This window comes from Leuresthes tenuis, unplaced genomic scaffold (assembly GCF_036924035.1).
Source record: "Leuresthes tenuis unplaced genomic scaffold, fLeuTen1.0.hap1 SCAF_10, whole genome shotgun sequence".
In the NCBI taxonomy this organism is placed as follows: Eukaryota; Metazoa; Chordata; class Actinopteri; order Atheriniformes; family Atherinopsidae; genus Leuresthes; species Leuresthes tenuis.
Window position 1 is genome coordinate 12241480 of NW_027325364.1, and position 16766 is coordinate 12258245.

The 16766-nt window shown below is 39.6% G+C and overlaps 1 protein-coding gene across 2 annotated transcripts in view; it reads right to left on the bottom strand.

Annotated features, from left to right (window-relative positions):
- Positions 1 to 16766, bottom strand: part of ephb6 (eph receptor B6) — a 45221-nt gene that overhangs the window by 5490 nt on the left and 22965 nt on the right. Inside the window, exons 6-12 of one of the 2 annotated variants that reach the window (XM_072394067.1) lie at positions 4292 to 4447; positions 3636 to 3907; positions 3122 to 3203; positions 2358 to 2482; positions 2078 to 2240; positions 498 to 609; positions 354 to 409 (exon numbers count right to left, since the gene is read on the bottom strand). In XM_072394067.1, the coding sequence (XP_072250168.1) occupies positions 354 to 409; positions 498 to 609; positions 2078 to 2240; positions 2358 to 2482; positions 3122 to 3203; positions 3636 to 3907; positions 4292 to 4447 (966 nt within the window). Of the gene's footprint in view, positions 1 to 353; positions 410 to 497; positions 613 to 2077; positions 2241 to 2357; positions 2483 to 3121; positions 3204 to 3635; positions 3908 to 4291; positions 4448 to 16766 lie in introns of both variants that reach the window. The other variant, XM_072394066.1, reaches the window with a different exon arrangement.

The following is a 16766-nucleotide window of genomic DNA, read 5'->3' on the forward strand; positions in this document are numbered from 1 at the left end:
CTTTGTAGTTGTTCTGCCTTCTAATTAGTTCATTTTGTGTCTCATTTGTCTGAAATTGGACCTTAGTCTTTTCTTTTTATCTGTTCTTGGCTGTTTCTCGTCCCATTTTTAAAAAGAAAATAATTTTCCATTTGTTTGTGGATGTTTTGTGCCCCAGTTATGGATGTTTTACATATCTGATAATTTCCTTTCTCGTTTTATGTCTCATGGTGGAGACAGTTGTTTTTCCAAGTCATCTACAATGTGTAGCCCTGTTAGGGCAAAACAAATATCTAATTTGCATTGAATAAAAAACTAATTTAACAGAGTTCAATTCAAACTAGATTCAAATTCGTTCAAATGAATATTCTTACCCCGGTTACTGATGTACCTCTGAAGCCTGTCACTGTATGGACTCTCTCTCCTTTTGCTGCCATGTGGATGAAAAGTGTGTTAATTTCCACTTAATTAAAATAACACTTGTAATGCAAGACGACATGTATGTTCAGAGGACCTACCTGCGAAATACAACCACGACCACAATCGCCGCCACAACAAGGAGAAATGCTGCTCCACCCATCACCGAGCCCACTAGCAGAGGAAGTCGGTTCTGGATCTGCTGTGAATGTTCTTCTGAGGGAAAGTCAGATTGTTCTCAGTCTCAGTACTCATTCTTTTATGTGGTACATTGAGTTAGTATCATGGTTTAATGCAGCAGTGATGTTTTCCTAACTGTAACAAAGCAGTTTTTAAACATAAAAGAGAAATTTGTGTCCCAGGACTTGAATCATGACAGCTTGGTGACAGTTTCATGAACATCCTTGAAAGTGTTGGTACATGCATGCCTTTAAAAGCTGCTTAAATGTGATATCTATAACATTTTGTGTTATTGTTGCGTTGCATGTAGACTTCTTCTTTCTGTTGCTCCTTTCAGGGGTCGCTGAAGCTAAACATCTTTCTCCATCTCATTCCATTCTCTTTTTCTTCCTTCCTGGCAGCAGCTCCATCTTCAACATCTTTCATCCTTTACATACACTATTCCTCCTCTGCAAATATCCAAACCATTTCAGTCTCGCTCCTCCTTTTGTCTCTACAGGTCCCTCTGTTACACTAATTTCTGACCGTGTCCATCCTGCTCACTCCTAATGAACATTTTCAACTCTACCACCCCAACTTGCCTTTTTTTGCATTGAAGGAAGATTAGTAATTGATATGATTCACCCCACCAAAGCATCAGCATATTCTAACATCCTACTCAAAGGCTTCAATGAAAATAGAGTAAACAAGCTGATAGCTGGAGAGTTTGTGCGCTGCCTTTGAAGTTGCAGTGGCAGCATCCAAAGTGTGTTGGGTGGTAAAGTCAAAGACAGTAAAGTAAAATAAATAAAGAGAAATAATGAAATGCAGAAGTTAAAACTGGAAATGCTAAAACTGTGACTTTATAGTGGCCTCCTCTGTCAAGAAAACTGAGCCCCGAAGGTATCCGATCCCTGTTTCCAGTTGTCTCTTAACTTAGCTAAATGAATGGGAAAATATTCTGGTGAGTGATCCTCTGGCCTTAAAAACTAAAATAGTGTAAACAGCAGTTCAACATCATCAGGTACCCCCTCTCAGCACAGGTATTGTTTGCTTAAAATCAATTCTTTCCATCTGTCAGACTCACCACAGGTGGCATCACTATGTCGTTTAAGATTCAGCATGATCTACTGAACAGTGAACTCACATCTGTCAACACTAATTTAGATTTGGAAAAGAAGGACAATGAAGCATAAAAACCCAGTTAAAAGAGCTGCTCTTGTACTTCGAGCTGTATTCAGCACAATGTTCTAGCTGCATAACATTTAAGTCTACATGAATTTGCTTTAAAATGTGCATTGTTAATACCTTTTCCTATTTCTATGTCACGCTACTTTTAGCCAATGATTAATTCATAAGTTAGAGTTTTCACTGTTCACAAGCTGATCTCACTGATGTCTTGTTCTCATGAATAAACTTTTCACTCACTCTTTTCCATTTTCTCTTGAAATATAAAGTTTAGCTGTGTATCAATGCTCTTTGATTCACACAGATTTCACTGGTATTGTGTATTGTGTTGTACCCAGAGGCAGTGTTGTGAAGTAGATGGTGTTGCTGTAGGGGCCGTAGCCTCGTTCATTTCGAGCTCTGATCTGGAAGGCGTAGATGGAGCCGGGAATCAGAGAGTTGACGGTCACTGTGTTGGTCTCACTGTACACAGTGAATGCACTGTCCACGTCTGAGCCCTGAAGGACACAGATCAAATACTTTAAGTGACTCTAGTTATCAATTTGACGATTTCTTTTCTATCAGTACAAGTATGATGAACATGCTTGGTGAAATGTGTTTGTGTGCGCACGTGCCTTGTCATAGTATCTGAGTTGGTACTCCAGGATGTCTCCGTTGGGCCGGTCCGGCTGAGGCCACGAGAGAGTGATGGAGTCTGGAGCACGGCTCAGCTGGTGCATCATAGGAACTGTACTAGGAACTGAGGGAGACAAGAGGTAACTGATCATCCATAACTATCTAACAGTGGAGCTGTACTGAAGTAAAAGTAACCACATGGGGGCAGTGTTACAGAAGCTGTAGGGGATGTTTGTTAGAGCCTAAAAGTGAGTTTTTATTGAGTGCCAAGTCAAATCTTGTTACTGTCACTGCGCTAGAAGGCTACTCCAGTTAAAGGGAACATTTCAGTCATCTAATCAATAAATTCTGGGAGCAGATACAAGAAGATTTTAGGTAATAAAACTAATTGAAGCACTTCTTTATTGTGATTGGTTTCTTGGAAAGCTGTATAATGATGCACTTGGTCTGCACAATGCCCCATTCTCCTCTCCTCTCCCCACTCATTTGCTTTGATCTTTCTTTCTGTCTGTCTCTTTGTCTTCCCATCTCTCATTTGTCCCTTTCTTTCTCCACTGTGAATATAATGAGATCTGACGGGATACTGTAACCTCGAGCAACCTCCTGTTCAGAGAGCAGGAACAGAAAAGATGGAGACGAGAGATTGAAAGAGAGACGGGGGCAGGAACCCCCTCACAGAAAAACATAGTACCGACACAAACATCATCAGAGGATCTCCTCCTCATACAACTAATCTTTGTCACCTTCTCTTTCTGGTTCTCACCTGACTGGCTGGTGGTGAAATTGATGCTTGTGTATCGAGATGGAAAAGGACTCAAAGCTGACACCTCATTTATGGCTTGCACCTGTCAATATGAAGAACACACGGTTGTGACTTTTAGAGCCTTTTTCAACCGATATTCATGACATGCATGAGAAACACAGACAGGATTTCCCATCACAGATCAACATATACAAGTAAACTGGAAATATATGCCCATTATGATTAAAAAAACAAGCAAGGGTTTAGTTGGGCTATGCCAGGCTAAATAATAAATGTGTGTATTTGGTGATGCGGAGCTTATGAAGTAATACAGCTCAGATGTTCTGCGTCCAACCTCTGAGAAAGATGAAGATGACTCACCATTTACAGAAATGTCTGGTGGCAAAACCAAACAGGAACCCAGAACGGCAAAATGTGAATTTTAAAATAGTTTAATAGTAAAACCTCAAGTCCAGCTCTGAAAGGCAATATTACAAGACTCACAATAACATCATTATTGTTTTTTCCACAGCACCTGTATGAGATAAGTGACTCTAGTTAGCAGGTTGTTGAGGGTGACTTTGGTTCGTTTCAGGTTGGTCTGGGAGGGGCTGAAGGTGACCCCTTCTCCACACCAGGAGCACGCCGCTGGGTTGTTGAAGCTGGGCGAGGGGCAGATGCGACACACCACCCCGTACCACACTTCACTACGACCTCCCATGTCCACTGGGGGGCGCCACCTTAAGGACACCCCACCATCGCCGCTCTCGTACTCCCAGGTCAGAGAGACAGGAGCAGATGGAGGAGCTGAGGATAGACAGAACGGCAATGGGAGGGGTTTGACATGTATAATGTAAGGAGTAGACACATAGATTGAAGCATCTGCTGAAATGTTTAAGATATGAGAGAAGCTGCGTGCTGGCAAAGTCATTCATTCATATAAAAGTGATGGAAAAAATAGTTTGGCAGTGAGGCAGTTCAAGTCAAATGAGCACTCAAACTTAATACTTAAAAGCTTTTCTTTTTTGGAGGTGCAATTTAAACAAGATTTTCCATTATAAAAAAAGGATTTATATCAGTGACTAAGTGACTCTGCTCTCACAGATTGAGTCAATGATAAATGACTCCACTGGGGCCCCTTACACACCTCCCAGAGAGCTGGGCATAAACAAACAAACACACGAAGCTCACTTGTGCAGGCAGAGGAGTTGGCATCATCGGCTGCCCGATAAAAGCCGCTGCGACATTCACACGCAGTCGATCCCTCCTGGCTGGTTCTGCTGTTGGGTGGGCACACAGTGCAGGGAACAGAGCCAGAAAAGGACTTGAAATAGCCAACAGGACAGGCTGCAGAGAGACAAGAAGAGGCACAAGGATGTTCAAGGATATTCACAATCCAGAATCACATTAGGAAATCACTGTCTGCAGGATTTTTAAGCGATGAAATGCTACAGTTGTTGCTGAAGAACTGAGAAGTATGCAGAGCAAAAACAAAAAAGAGAATGCCACCCAAAGCTCTGAGTCATAAAATTAAGCCTCAAAGTAAAATATTACTGCCAGGCTGAAACCAATTTGAAAGGAGTTACTGTGAGCTGGGGCATCAGAACAGCAGCTGAAGAAACAATATGTCTCAAGGTCCCCTTACTCTTACCTGCTCTAGAGCTTTCAACCAAGTCATTCCTGTTTCATCATTGCTGTCTTGTCACTAAGCTACTGATGTAGAAATGGAAAGTTCGAACATCATAATTTCCATGTAAAACTCAAAAACACAGAGAGGACCCTCAGATGATATGGTTTTGTCAACTTTGAGCGTGATTTCTGTTTCCTTGCACACATTCATGTACAAAAAGGAAATGCAAGGAGTAAAGAAAGAAGCATAAATGAATGAGGAAACATCTGGCATTCATCATGGCACTTCATCCCACATAAGGCTTTATTTTTTTGGTGGAATAGCCTTGAAATGGTTTTAGTCATGCTCAGTTCAGAAGTCACCATATTCTTTTATGTAGTCTCTTATTTTTTTTATTGCTTTGGTCAGTTCGGTCCAGAATAAAACCAGCAGTAACTGGTTTGGAGTTAAGTGGCAATTTCAGCTTGGCTTGTGGTTCTCTTTGGTTCAAAAGTTCAACTTGGTAGTCCTTTGTGTGTTGTTGGCTTTGCTCGGCACTATCATTTACTTGTGTTTACAGGGGAAACGGCCCATATTAACAGAGTGCAGTTGCACATACTGTATTAAGACTTTCTCACAAAGTATGAACATTCTAGCTTAACCAGGTCAACTCAGCAGACTGGAAACGAGGAAACAGCTGCAACCCCCTGTGTCCACATTAAAGAAAGGATCAAATGAGTTAATTTGTTAGTTGGAGAGGAGCTGACAAGCAGATTTAGTCCACTTGGAACAGTTTCAGGCTTGCTGTTCCCCCTTCTTTGAGCCAGGCTGATCAAACTATCTGCTCATGGCTGTTTTTTATGTTCCTTACAAAGAGTGGCAGAGTGATGACAACTCTTTCAACCAACAAAAGAATAGAAATATTTCTGAAAATGTCAAACCACTTCTTTAACATTTTTCAGTCTCAACTGAGTTATGGCCTCTCAGGCGTAGAAGTTAATTCATGCTCTTCTTTGGGCTTTCAACTGCATTTCACTGTCACATACGAGCCAGATGTTTAACAAGAGTGAAATTTGGATATCCCATTCGATAAACAACCATTTTCAGCAAACCCTGATTTTTTTTCATAAATCAAGGGTTTGCTCGTAATGCAGAGATTTCGTTAAGATTTATCTTGTAAAATTTCAAACAACTTTGAATTATTTTCATAGATCTAAACTTGTTATCCTCATGAAACTTTTTCTGACACAAAGTAAATTTTATGTAAACAAAATGAAGTCATAATATAGTAAGATGAATTTTTTTTAAACTAAATTATCTATTTATTTTAAGAAGTCAGAAAATGTCTTAATACTATGATTAGCAAGAATTGATAATGATATTTCAGGGTTCCTGCATTCAATATGATCAATATACAAACTATAAATAACAAATGGTTAATAAGACTCTATTTACATATAAGATCATTTTAAATGATCAGTCACACATTAAGCTTATTAACACAATACCATAACTTCTCTTTTGACAATATTCTTATACATAATCTGTTGATGATGTGCTCACAACATAAATGCATTTAAAAGAATGCATTTGCATAATAAATATGTGTATCTTTTGTAGCTGCATTCATATCTGTCATGAATTATTAATGAGTCTGCAGGCTGTTATTCTGAACTGATGTGTTTTTAGAGTAAAAAACCAATGAAAAGTACCAATTGTTACTGTCAGCTGCTGGAAAGCTGAAGCTGAGGTGACTGACACATCAACCTCGAGTGCTCATTCTGAGCGGGAATATAGCCTGCAGGCTGGTCTGCTGCCATTTTCACACTCTGCGTGTGGGTGTGTGTTAGCGCCTAAGGCCATGTCCACTAAAGGTTGCATCGTTCAAAACGGGGTCACTTTGTCTTTAAGCTCTGTGTAGGGTTTTTGCACTTCATACTTTCATACACAATCCCTTGTACTTTAGATTGTGTAAATGGCACAGCTGATACCACCAGAAGCAGCAGCTTAAAATAAGGACCCTCTCATGTGTTTTTAAACAGCTTTAAAGTGCTCTTGGAGTTGGAGGATGAAATAGTATGTGTGTGTCTGGTCCTTGTGGTCAGTGGGAGTGAACCTCTGGCCTTATTTATATAACCTTGTCAAGAAGATGTAGTGCATCTTCAGCTTGACATGCTGAATAAAGAGTGTGTGGTTGCATGTGTGTATTGTAGACGGTCGTGGGGCAGCGTGGGAGGAGAAAATAAAAAGGTAAGATGCGTAAGAGGGGAGGAATAAACAGATAAAAGACTTTCTATGTTCTCACTTGTCTCTGAGAGCTCACTCAGCTATCAAACAGGTGTGAGGAGGGAAAAAAGAGACGAAGAGACGTGAAAACGTGTTGAGAGATCACAGATGGGGACATGGAGCTGGATGGACAAAGACAGATGCAGGCTGAACGGTGGCATAATGTATATAAGCACAAGATGATGGTAGAGAATGAGGAAAACGAAAGGAGGACAACAACAGAGAAGGAGATGGGAATATAACTTCTTTCATAATTTATGTCACAGCTGTACATTACCAGATGTGGCTCTGACATGAAACATGACTTTGCTACAAAGCCTCTCATCGCTGACGAAACAAGCTCCAGCAACTCTACCCTCATCCTCCTCATCCTCAAAGCCACCTGATTACAGCAGCCAATGAGAGTGCAAGGCCTCTGCCCTCTCGCTTGATCTGCAACCCCCACCCTGCCCCTGGCTGTATCCCTTCTCCTTCCCTCCCAATTTCACAAACTACGAGGCAGACAGTTAATCGCCATTCTGACCACAAAGACACAATCCTTTACTTCAGAGAATGCAGGAGTCACAGCGAAGGTTCAGGCAAAAATCCACAAACTGGCGCAAGATCAAACATAAGTTCTATTTCTTTATTATGAGCTGACTGTTTGAAAGTTAATCAATCTGGAACTGCATGCACTTCAATGATTACTAGCTTTTGTAGATGCCTATATGAACTTTGTCATAATGCAATAAACTGATGATTTGAGGGCAATGAAATCAGATATAGAAGGAAAGGGACTGGAAGAATGGAAGGTGTCATTTATTGATAGGCAAGATGAAATGAATTAGTTTGCCATATAGAAAAGGAAGGATGAATAAAAACTGAAATTATTTTTAACAGGAGTAGAAAAAAAGATAGCAAAGCAAAGAGGTGAGTAACGTGATGTCAACTTAATACATCACTATGCAGATCACTGACCCAATTTCTTTCTCTCTTCCTCTCCCTCTTTCATGCGCTCATTCCCTCATTTGGCTTCCAGCATAATCTCTCTATCTCTTTCTCTCTCAGATACACAAAAACACGAACACATAGGTTCAGTCCCACATGCATCCACGCAGCAGGAGAGATGAGCACACACGTCTCCTGCTATAAAGGGCTTGAACTTTAACTCACAAGCTCTCATTTTTATTCTTTCTGTCTTTCAGTACAGCCAGAAGACAGACGTACGCCAAATAATATCGTTCATTTTCTATGTAAGCTCCAACATCGCACTGTTATATGCAAAAGTAAGCAACCCTTTGGAGGTTTTTTCATCCAAATGAACTGCTTGTTTACATGTTCTAATTTAGTTAATTCAGACAGTGACTAAGGAAATAATTTTTGCTCCCTTGTGCGTACTGTATTTTGTCTAATTAGTCCAATTAACATGTTAGATAGATGTCCCTTAAAGGATGAAAGACTTATCATTACCCACATAATGAATATTGGCCCTCACAGTCTTTGTCAGGCAAACATTCATGTAAAAGAAAATCTCTGTACCACGGAAATGGAGATTGCCTCACAAATTACCCTAAAAGTAGAGGCAGGGATAATATTGCTTATTACACCTTTGAGAATTTGTACATTTCAATGTGCAGACAATGCCTCTTTCCTTTTTTTCCTTTTTTCTGCTTTTGTCCTGGACTGATGAGCACACTGTGAACCATCTTTAATTAAATAAATTCTGCCTCATTATGAACACATTCAAACAATTCTATCATGTCCTTAGTATTGTCTCTGTGAAAGGGGATCAAAAAGTCATGAGGGGCATTCAGCAGACAGAACAATTACACATGTTCCTATTCAACAAGGTCGAGTCATGTATTTTTGTAAGAATTTTTTTTTGTGCACTTATTGCAGTCCTGATTTCAGTAGTAAGGTTCTGCAGCTCTGTTTTTGGTTTCTACCAATTCCTGAGATAAATGGTGGGCTTGCTAGCTGCTAAATGCCCCCCTGTGTGTTTATCTTCCAGTCCCTAACTTGGTCTGTTGGCTGATTAGTGTTGAGCAATCTGAGAGCGCATCGGCTATCATCTGCTGATTAAGCCTCTGGGGCCAACAGTCAATGTTTCAGGGCTTCAGGTGTAGCCAGCAGACATATGTGATTAAAGATAATTGGCCAGACACTTCCTGATCTCCACCACGGTCATTGTTTGAATGCAGATGAATTTAAAAAAAGCTACCAAAAAGCTCAGTAGTCATCAGACAAGAGCTGTTTGTTTTCAAAACTTGGATTTTAGCCAACGTGACTGTCTCTTTTCCTCCTGCTGCAACAAGAGTAATCGATCCTCCTCCGGCTAAAAACAAACTTAAATATCTTGTATCTTAGTTTCATACTGTGCATTGAAGATATCTGTTTACAGAGATTAGATGCTGAGCAGGAAGATGATCCTTATAAGGAGCGGTGAGAACCGAGCAGCTATACAGTGAGCTGCATAAGATGAGCAGATTAATCTTCTCTCTTTCCGAGGCATTAAATAGTCATCTCTCAGAGCAGGTAGAATCTCCGAAGCAGTTTTCACACTTACACTGTAGAGGTGGCATGTGAGGACACAAATGTCTTCAGCATTCGCTCCAGACGTCTTGATTTTCAAGTCAGCCCCAAAGTGCTATCTCCAGGAGAGCGTGGAGTGAAGCAAAGTCTGAATGTGTCTGTTAATCCTATGAAGCATTTACTGCGAGTGAGTGTTTTGGTAATATTTGCTGCTTCACACTCTTTTCGGCTGACCTGTGTGTTTTCACATACTTGTTGTGATTGTGGATATGTTTAAACACGTGTGGTGTTGATATCAAGACATTCTTGACGTGCTTTTTCACATCATGTCTTGCCTCCTTTGGACAGACCCTCCCCTACATAACCTCCCTAAAATTTTTCCCTGTATAAGCACGTCTTAAGCAAAAAGGCTTACACAGTAAAGTGTGTCCTGTTCTGATAGTCTCCATTGTTCATATGTGAAAATGGGAAGAGATAAACCAATGGTGTCCTTTGCCATTGGTACTGTGATGTGCAATAGCTTGCAAATTATTCACCCCTCTTTAGCATTTTCCTATTTTTATTTTTTATTTTTTGCATTAAGTATAGCTTAAAAAGATTTTTTTGGGGGCAATTAATAAAAAAAATGAGAAAAAAACATATTAAAAAATCAAATTAAAAAATATGGTCCATCTGTGTCACACAAGCTCAGTATAAATACACCTGTTTTGAAAGGCCCTAGAATGCAAAACCACTAATCAACAGGTCCCACCAAGCAAGCGACACCATGGGGACCAAGGAATGGTGGAATCCGAATCAGTGTTGGGTTGTAAGCAAATATTAAAATCTTTGAAAATCCCAAAGAGCACCATTAAATCCATTTTCACAAAATGGAAAGAATGTGGCACCACAACAAACCTGTTAAAAGAGGGCTAGCCACCAAAATGTACAGACCAGGCAAGGTGGTTATTAATCAGAAAGGCAACACAAACAAAACCCCTAAAGTTACCCCAAAGATGCTGGAAAGCTCAGTCCATAGAACCACTATAAGATGTACACTCCACAAAGCTGGGCTTTATGGAAGAGTGGCCAGAAAAAAAAAGCTATTTGCCCATAGAAAAAAATAAGAAAGCATGTTCAGATTGAACCAAAAGGCATGTGAGAGACTCCCCAAACATATGGAAGAAGGCCACTGGTCAGACGAGACTAAAATTAAACTTTTTGGCCATCAAGGAAAGTCTGGAGCAAACCCAACACTTCTCATCACCCGAAGAACCCCTGATTTTTTATTCAGTAGGGACTGGGAAACTAGTCAGGGAATGACGGATGGTGCAAACTACAAGGACATTCTTAAGGAAAGCCTGTTTTAGTCTTTTAAAGATTTGAGACTGGGACAGAGGTTTATCTTCCAGCAGGACAATGACCCTACACATACTGCTAAACTCAAGTGATTAACGGGGAAATGTTGAAATGAGTTGGATTGGTCTTGTAAAAGACCAAACCTCAATCTAACTGAAAATCTTAAAGACTGCTGTATACGAGCTAAACCCATCCAAATATAAGGAGCTGGAACAGTTTTACTTTGAAGAATGGGCAAAAATCCCAGTGGTTAGATGTGCCAAGCTCATAGAGACATACCCTAAGAGACTTACATTTGTAATTTCTGCAAAAGTTGGATCTACAGAGTACATGAGGCCTACAGGCAAGTGCTGGCCTTCCAGAGCATCTAATGTGGCTCGGTACCATGTTGTGGAATGCCTACTATACTTTACATTATACTCACCAATAGTTTATATAAATTGGCATAAATTAGCATAAACTTTCCTCGTAGAATCAGTGCCATTGTCAAATGAGAGTTTGACAGAGTAAACAAGTTAAGATACAGCTCTCATGAAATGCAACAGCGACATCCCAGTGGTTAAAATATATAAACCAGCACAAAATGGCAGTTATCAACGAAAATGAACAAACACATCTTGAAACAAAAGGCTACAAATTAAGCACGTTGTCAAATGATCTACCTTATTGTTTATTTGCAGAGCCATGAGTATTTTCAAATCTTGTAAAATGAAGAGAAGCTGCAACACAGACATGTAATACATAGAGTAGAAACTGTGAAATGCTGTCAGTTTTTCAGTGCTGGCGCAGACTATTTGATTTATCATCTGTGGTCTACAATTACATACTGGCTCTGTTAAATTTGCAAACAGACATCCAAACTTTGAGAACTCAAGCCTCTGACACTCAAGTTGGAGAAAACTGAATATACCCAAAAAGATACTTTGTTAACCACAAAGTTGGTGGCTGGGTAGATATGTCTTATTTACAACCCCTAAATCTGGAGCAGAGATACACAAATACTACCCAACCCCTGCCCCAGAAAATTAATCTGGCAACCTCAGCTCCATGTGTGGATTCTGAAAATAAACCAGCCTTTTTCTGCCCGATTCTCACTCGCTACAGAGTTAGGAACAAGGATCAAAATTAAACTTGACACAAGATCATAATTGTGTCAACATGACCCTGCACAGTCATGTTGTGTTTAAAAGCATCTCTCCATGAAAATGACACTTTTGGTTTGGTGCAATTTCTATGAAGCATCATTTGGTAATCAAATGGGAGAATTAAGACTCATGAAAAAAGAAGTAATCATCGAAGGGCTTATGGGGATGCTCCAACACGCTCAATAAAATCCTCCAAATGCGATTGATTGTGTGGCTGTGCATGTTCAAGTTGATCTATTATCTCTGCCTGGCAACATCCATCAGTGGGGTCCTGCCAACATTGATCACTTACATCACTGATTATTTAACACAGCAGGACTTTGGTCTAAAGCGTGACCTTTATTGATGTACTGGAAAAGCCGGTGAATTTTAAAATCACAAACGCATGCTTGCACATGTTCAGTCTCAGCAGAAATCTATGCTTTGAGTGAGACATCGATGACATATGGTGAAAAGTGCCTGTTTGAGACCAGAACAGAGTCACGCATCATGTTCAGAATATTGCACTTTAACCTCTTCCTCCGACCAAACAACCTAATTTTGCCCAAGGATACGTTGGGATTTTTATGACGACTGACTGCTCTGCTTGACAAATCAGAACAATCTTACTTGTGGAATATTTCACTGGGGTAGGGGAACAGTTGCACACCAGACAAGGCACCAAATAAACTTGAGACCCATTTGAGCATTTGGGACTAATCTTTGCCCCAAATCCTCGACAGTGGCTTAAAGGGAATCAAACATAAGGAGCCTGTCTGAGAACGATGCACGGACAGCTTGGATCAGCTCAGGAAGCCTAAAATTAAAAGACTGTTTCATGTTTGGCTGGAAAGGTGTAATCGTGTCTTATGCTCAGTCATGTCTCAGCCTGTTCTCTTATTTCGTTAGATGCAAAATTAAAAGGGAAAACTTCCCTTATGCTGTTTGGTAGAAAAAGAAGCAGCTGCTGCAACAATCTTCTATTTCTGTCCTTATCGTATACAAAACACAGAAGACAGGTTTTCATCCAGAATTGGATTCTGAATGTCACACTTATCAGACAGAAGCCGGATGTCCTTTTAAGTGAGCTTTGTGATAAACAGTTTTATGAATAATTAAAGAATGATCTTTTGATGTCTGCTTGACAAAATGCCGGCTGTGTCTTTTGTAGGTGTCTGATGTTTTACTTGGATTCTCAGTTCATCATAAGCCCAAATGTTTTGTTAAGTGTGATATTAGAATAATTGAGTCGTGCATGTGATAGATCAACCGGAACTTTTATCCTATTAAACATTCATTCAAACAGTTCCTTTTAAGTGTGGCAAATTCAAGAAACTGAGCACTTTCTTTATAGGACATCTTACTTTACTGTAAAAGAAACTAAGTAAGAAAATACAGTAAAGTTATAAATAAATCTATCTTAAAACTCCCACACAGAACACCTCTGTAAGAAATCTAAACTTAACTGGGTTTTTCATTCAATGCCAGGTTAAGGCTTGTTGCTTCTATTCTTTTTCGTTTAAACCTCTTATTGATTATGGTGACATTTTCTACTTGAATGCTGCCATCAACTCTCTGTCGATATTGGATGCTGTTTATCAGAGAGCACTGAGGTTAACAACAGGCTGAAAACCCCTAACTCAATATTGTGTTTGATACTCTCTGGTTATCTGGTCATCGTCCTTTGAATCCTATGTAGACTTTTGTGCTGGTGCAATTTCATTTACAAATCCATCCTTGGTCTGCTGCCAGCACATTTATCTTCTTACATGTCACGCAGAAAGAGCAGTCATCATAACCTTTGCTTGCAGTCCTTCGTACCTTCACTGTTCCCCTTGTGTATACAGAGTGAATAAAAGGCCTTTTCTTATTCTGCACCTTCTACTTGGACCATACCTGGACTTGATCTGAAGCGGTCTAGCTTGATTTCAATGAGAATTATTTTTTATTTTATGTTAAGGAAGATAGAAAAGGCATCCTTGAAAGCTAATTCCTGCTTTTAGTACTTTCTTGTAGCACCTGATATTTTTTATTAAAAAGTTGTATGTAATGTATTTACAATTATAAGTATTTATTTATTCTTAACCAATTTCAACCATAATTAAAATGTTTGGAACAATATTATTTCCTTTTTGGGATAAATAGAATATTTCCACATTTAATCTAATTCAATTTCATTTAAATTTTTAAATTGTATGTTTGCTTTAAACAGGTACCTCTATATCTCATTGTCTCAGTGTCTCAATCAGATTTATTGTATAAATAAAGATTGAATAAAAAAAAAGAAACAATTAAAATAGTTTCATCATGTTTTCCAGTATCTTAAAACTGAGCAGATAGATGAAAAAAGCAGACGGGTTGAGATTTACAACTCAATATTCAGCATCTTCTAATTGTAACAAAGCTTCCAGTAGCTTCATCAGAGCTGCTTGTTCACATACAACATCCTTTTAAGAAAATTACAGTATTCAGAGCTGGGAAATTAAGAAAATGTAAAAAAAAAAAAAAACAATCTCAAACGCCGTCTTTCAGCCCAAAGTCCTGTAAAACAAACTGCTCTATTCCAGTCCAGTAGTGATAACAAATGAAAAAGACTACTATAAGACAATGACACCCAATAAAGGGGCAGACGCTGCACTAACAGAGGAGATTCAAGTTGTGCTGCTGTCAGTCAGGCTTTTCAACTTTATAAATGGAGTCACTGATACAACACAGAAAAAGAGATGAGCGAAACAAAACAACATCCAAAAGCACAAAACGCTGGACTTGAAAGGGGCAAATAATGTTTCATCTGCTATCATCAACACTGTGAAATGGCAGAAGAGTTGCTGAAATATTCAACATTGCAAGCGGCACACAAAAAGTTCCTGAACCTTCAGAGTAGCACCCCCAAGCTGACAATAATGGAAGGGTAGAGTAATTTTCCCGGAGCCTCAGGATGAAAATCTGCACGTAAATATTCACCAGTCAACCCAGAATACATGTTAGCGTGTAAGTGAAATCTTTGAACTGATGGTAAAGCTGGAGGGAAATTGATGATTCAACAAAGTCATGACAACTCATCAGCTGGCAGTTACTATCAACAAAAATGATTAGCAGTCCAGCTGATAGTTTGATGAGATTCTTCTAGAGAACTACATCACCATCTACAATGTTAAACGCAAGCTAATTATCATATTATTAAGAATAAAATAGTATTACAGCTGGATGTAGTAAAGCAATCATTTAACTGATATTAATGTGCGCATGAGACTCAGATGTAGGCTTTGGATTCCTTTTCTGTCCATTAAAAATTTAGTCTTGTTTGAGGGTGCGAACACTGAGCTGAGTGTCTCATATGGGTATCAAACAGCAATAATTTACAGTTTACTTAAATAGCAACTAGGTTAATCTAAATGATTAAATAAAGTCACATAATATAAAAAACACCTATTTTATGTGCTTAAAATCTTACAATAAGTAAATGCCAGTCAACTGTGCTCTTCTGCTGTGCTGAATGTGCTCACCTGTTAAAAGACTATGAACACTTTGTGTAATTACAGCCTCTAACTAAAGTTCAAAGCGTAATGAAAAGACTTTCATGCTAATTCAAACAACAACAAATTGTTCAAATGGATAAAGTTTGGTGCTCTGCTTTCCAATGGGAAGAAGTATCGGGTAGTGTTGATAATCTTTGATGACTGCATTGCCAGTTAACCATCTGCCTCTTTTTTCATCTTTGTCAGGGAGTCAGAGAGGACAACAAAGTAATGATGCCCATTCACATCATTAGTCAGTGAAGTCATCAGCAAAACATAATCAAACGCGAGTTGGAACAAAAAGCAGGAGCCGCGTGGGCGGAAACCTGTTAGATCATTCATCGAACAGTCTGGAAGTTTTTGCTCTGGCAGGCGAGCAGTTTTGAGGGGTGACTTGTCAGTAGATATCAATCAAATCCAGAGAAACGCAAGTGGCAGGCCGAGTGCAGATGTAATGCAAAAGAACATGAACACATTTCACAGCTGACTTGGCAGGATAGAGGATTAACTGTGCTGCCATTAGTTAGACTTGAGCAATTAAGCCCACTCAAATTCCTTTGAGAATGCAGGTTTTGACTGTAATCCTAACATCCTGAGCCCTCACATGTATGTGGGCAGGGTGAACATCAGCATCGCAGCAACATACTCTTACATTCACACAAAAAGACTCACACAACCTTTCACTCTTTTGCCTTCATGCCGTTGAATTTTTTTCGTCTGCTCAGTTCTTTAAGTCATTAACTTGCATCCTCTTATCTTTCATTCTGCCCTCGTCCTTCTCTCCTCCCCCCTCCGCTTTCTGTCACTTGTTCACAGACGAGTGGCCATTACATCGCCATGACCTAAATGTGTCACAGCCCTCTCACTATGGTTCTCTCCGTCTCTTCCTCCCTCCCTCCTGCTTTCTACGTATATCCCTGCCGGTTCGTCTGGACGCCTCTCAAATTTTTCATCTTTTTTTGCTCCTACTTACACCCTCTTTGAGAAGTTTGCTCTTTGACCAGTTTTGCTATCGCTGACCTCAGTACTATCTGTCTGGCTCTCAACTGTGGACTCTCTCATATGCATCTTTTCTCCTTTTGTTTCATTTATAGCACTTTAACTGTAAGTTATCAATATATATATAATAAGATGCTATTTATCTCCTCAGCTCATTCCACCCTGACCTGCCTGCCTTCCCTCGACTGCTTGTGGTCTTCCTATCAAAGACAGTCGTCTACCAGAGTGACAGCTGTTCCTTTCAGTATTGATCCAGTGGCTTCTTTTCTACGGAAATCCAA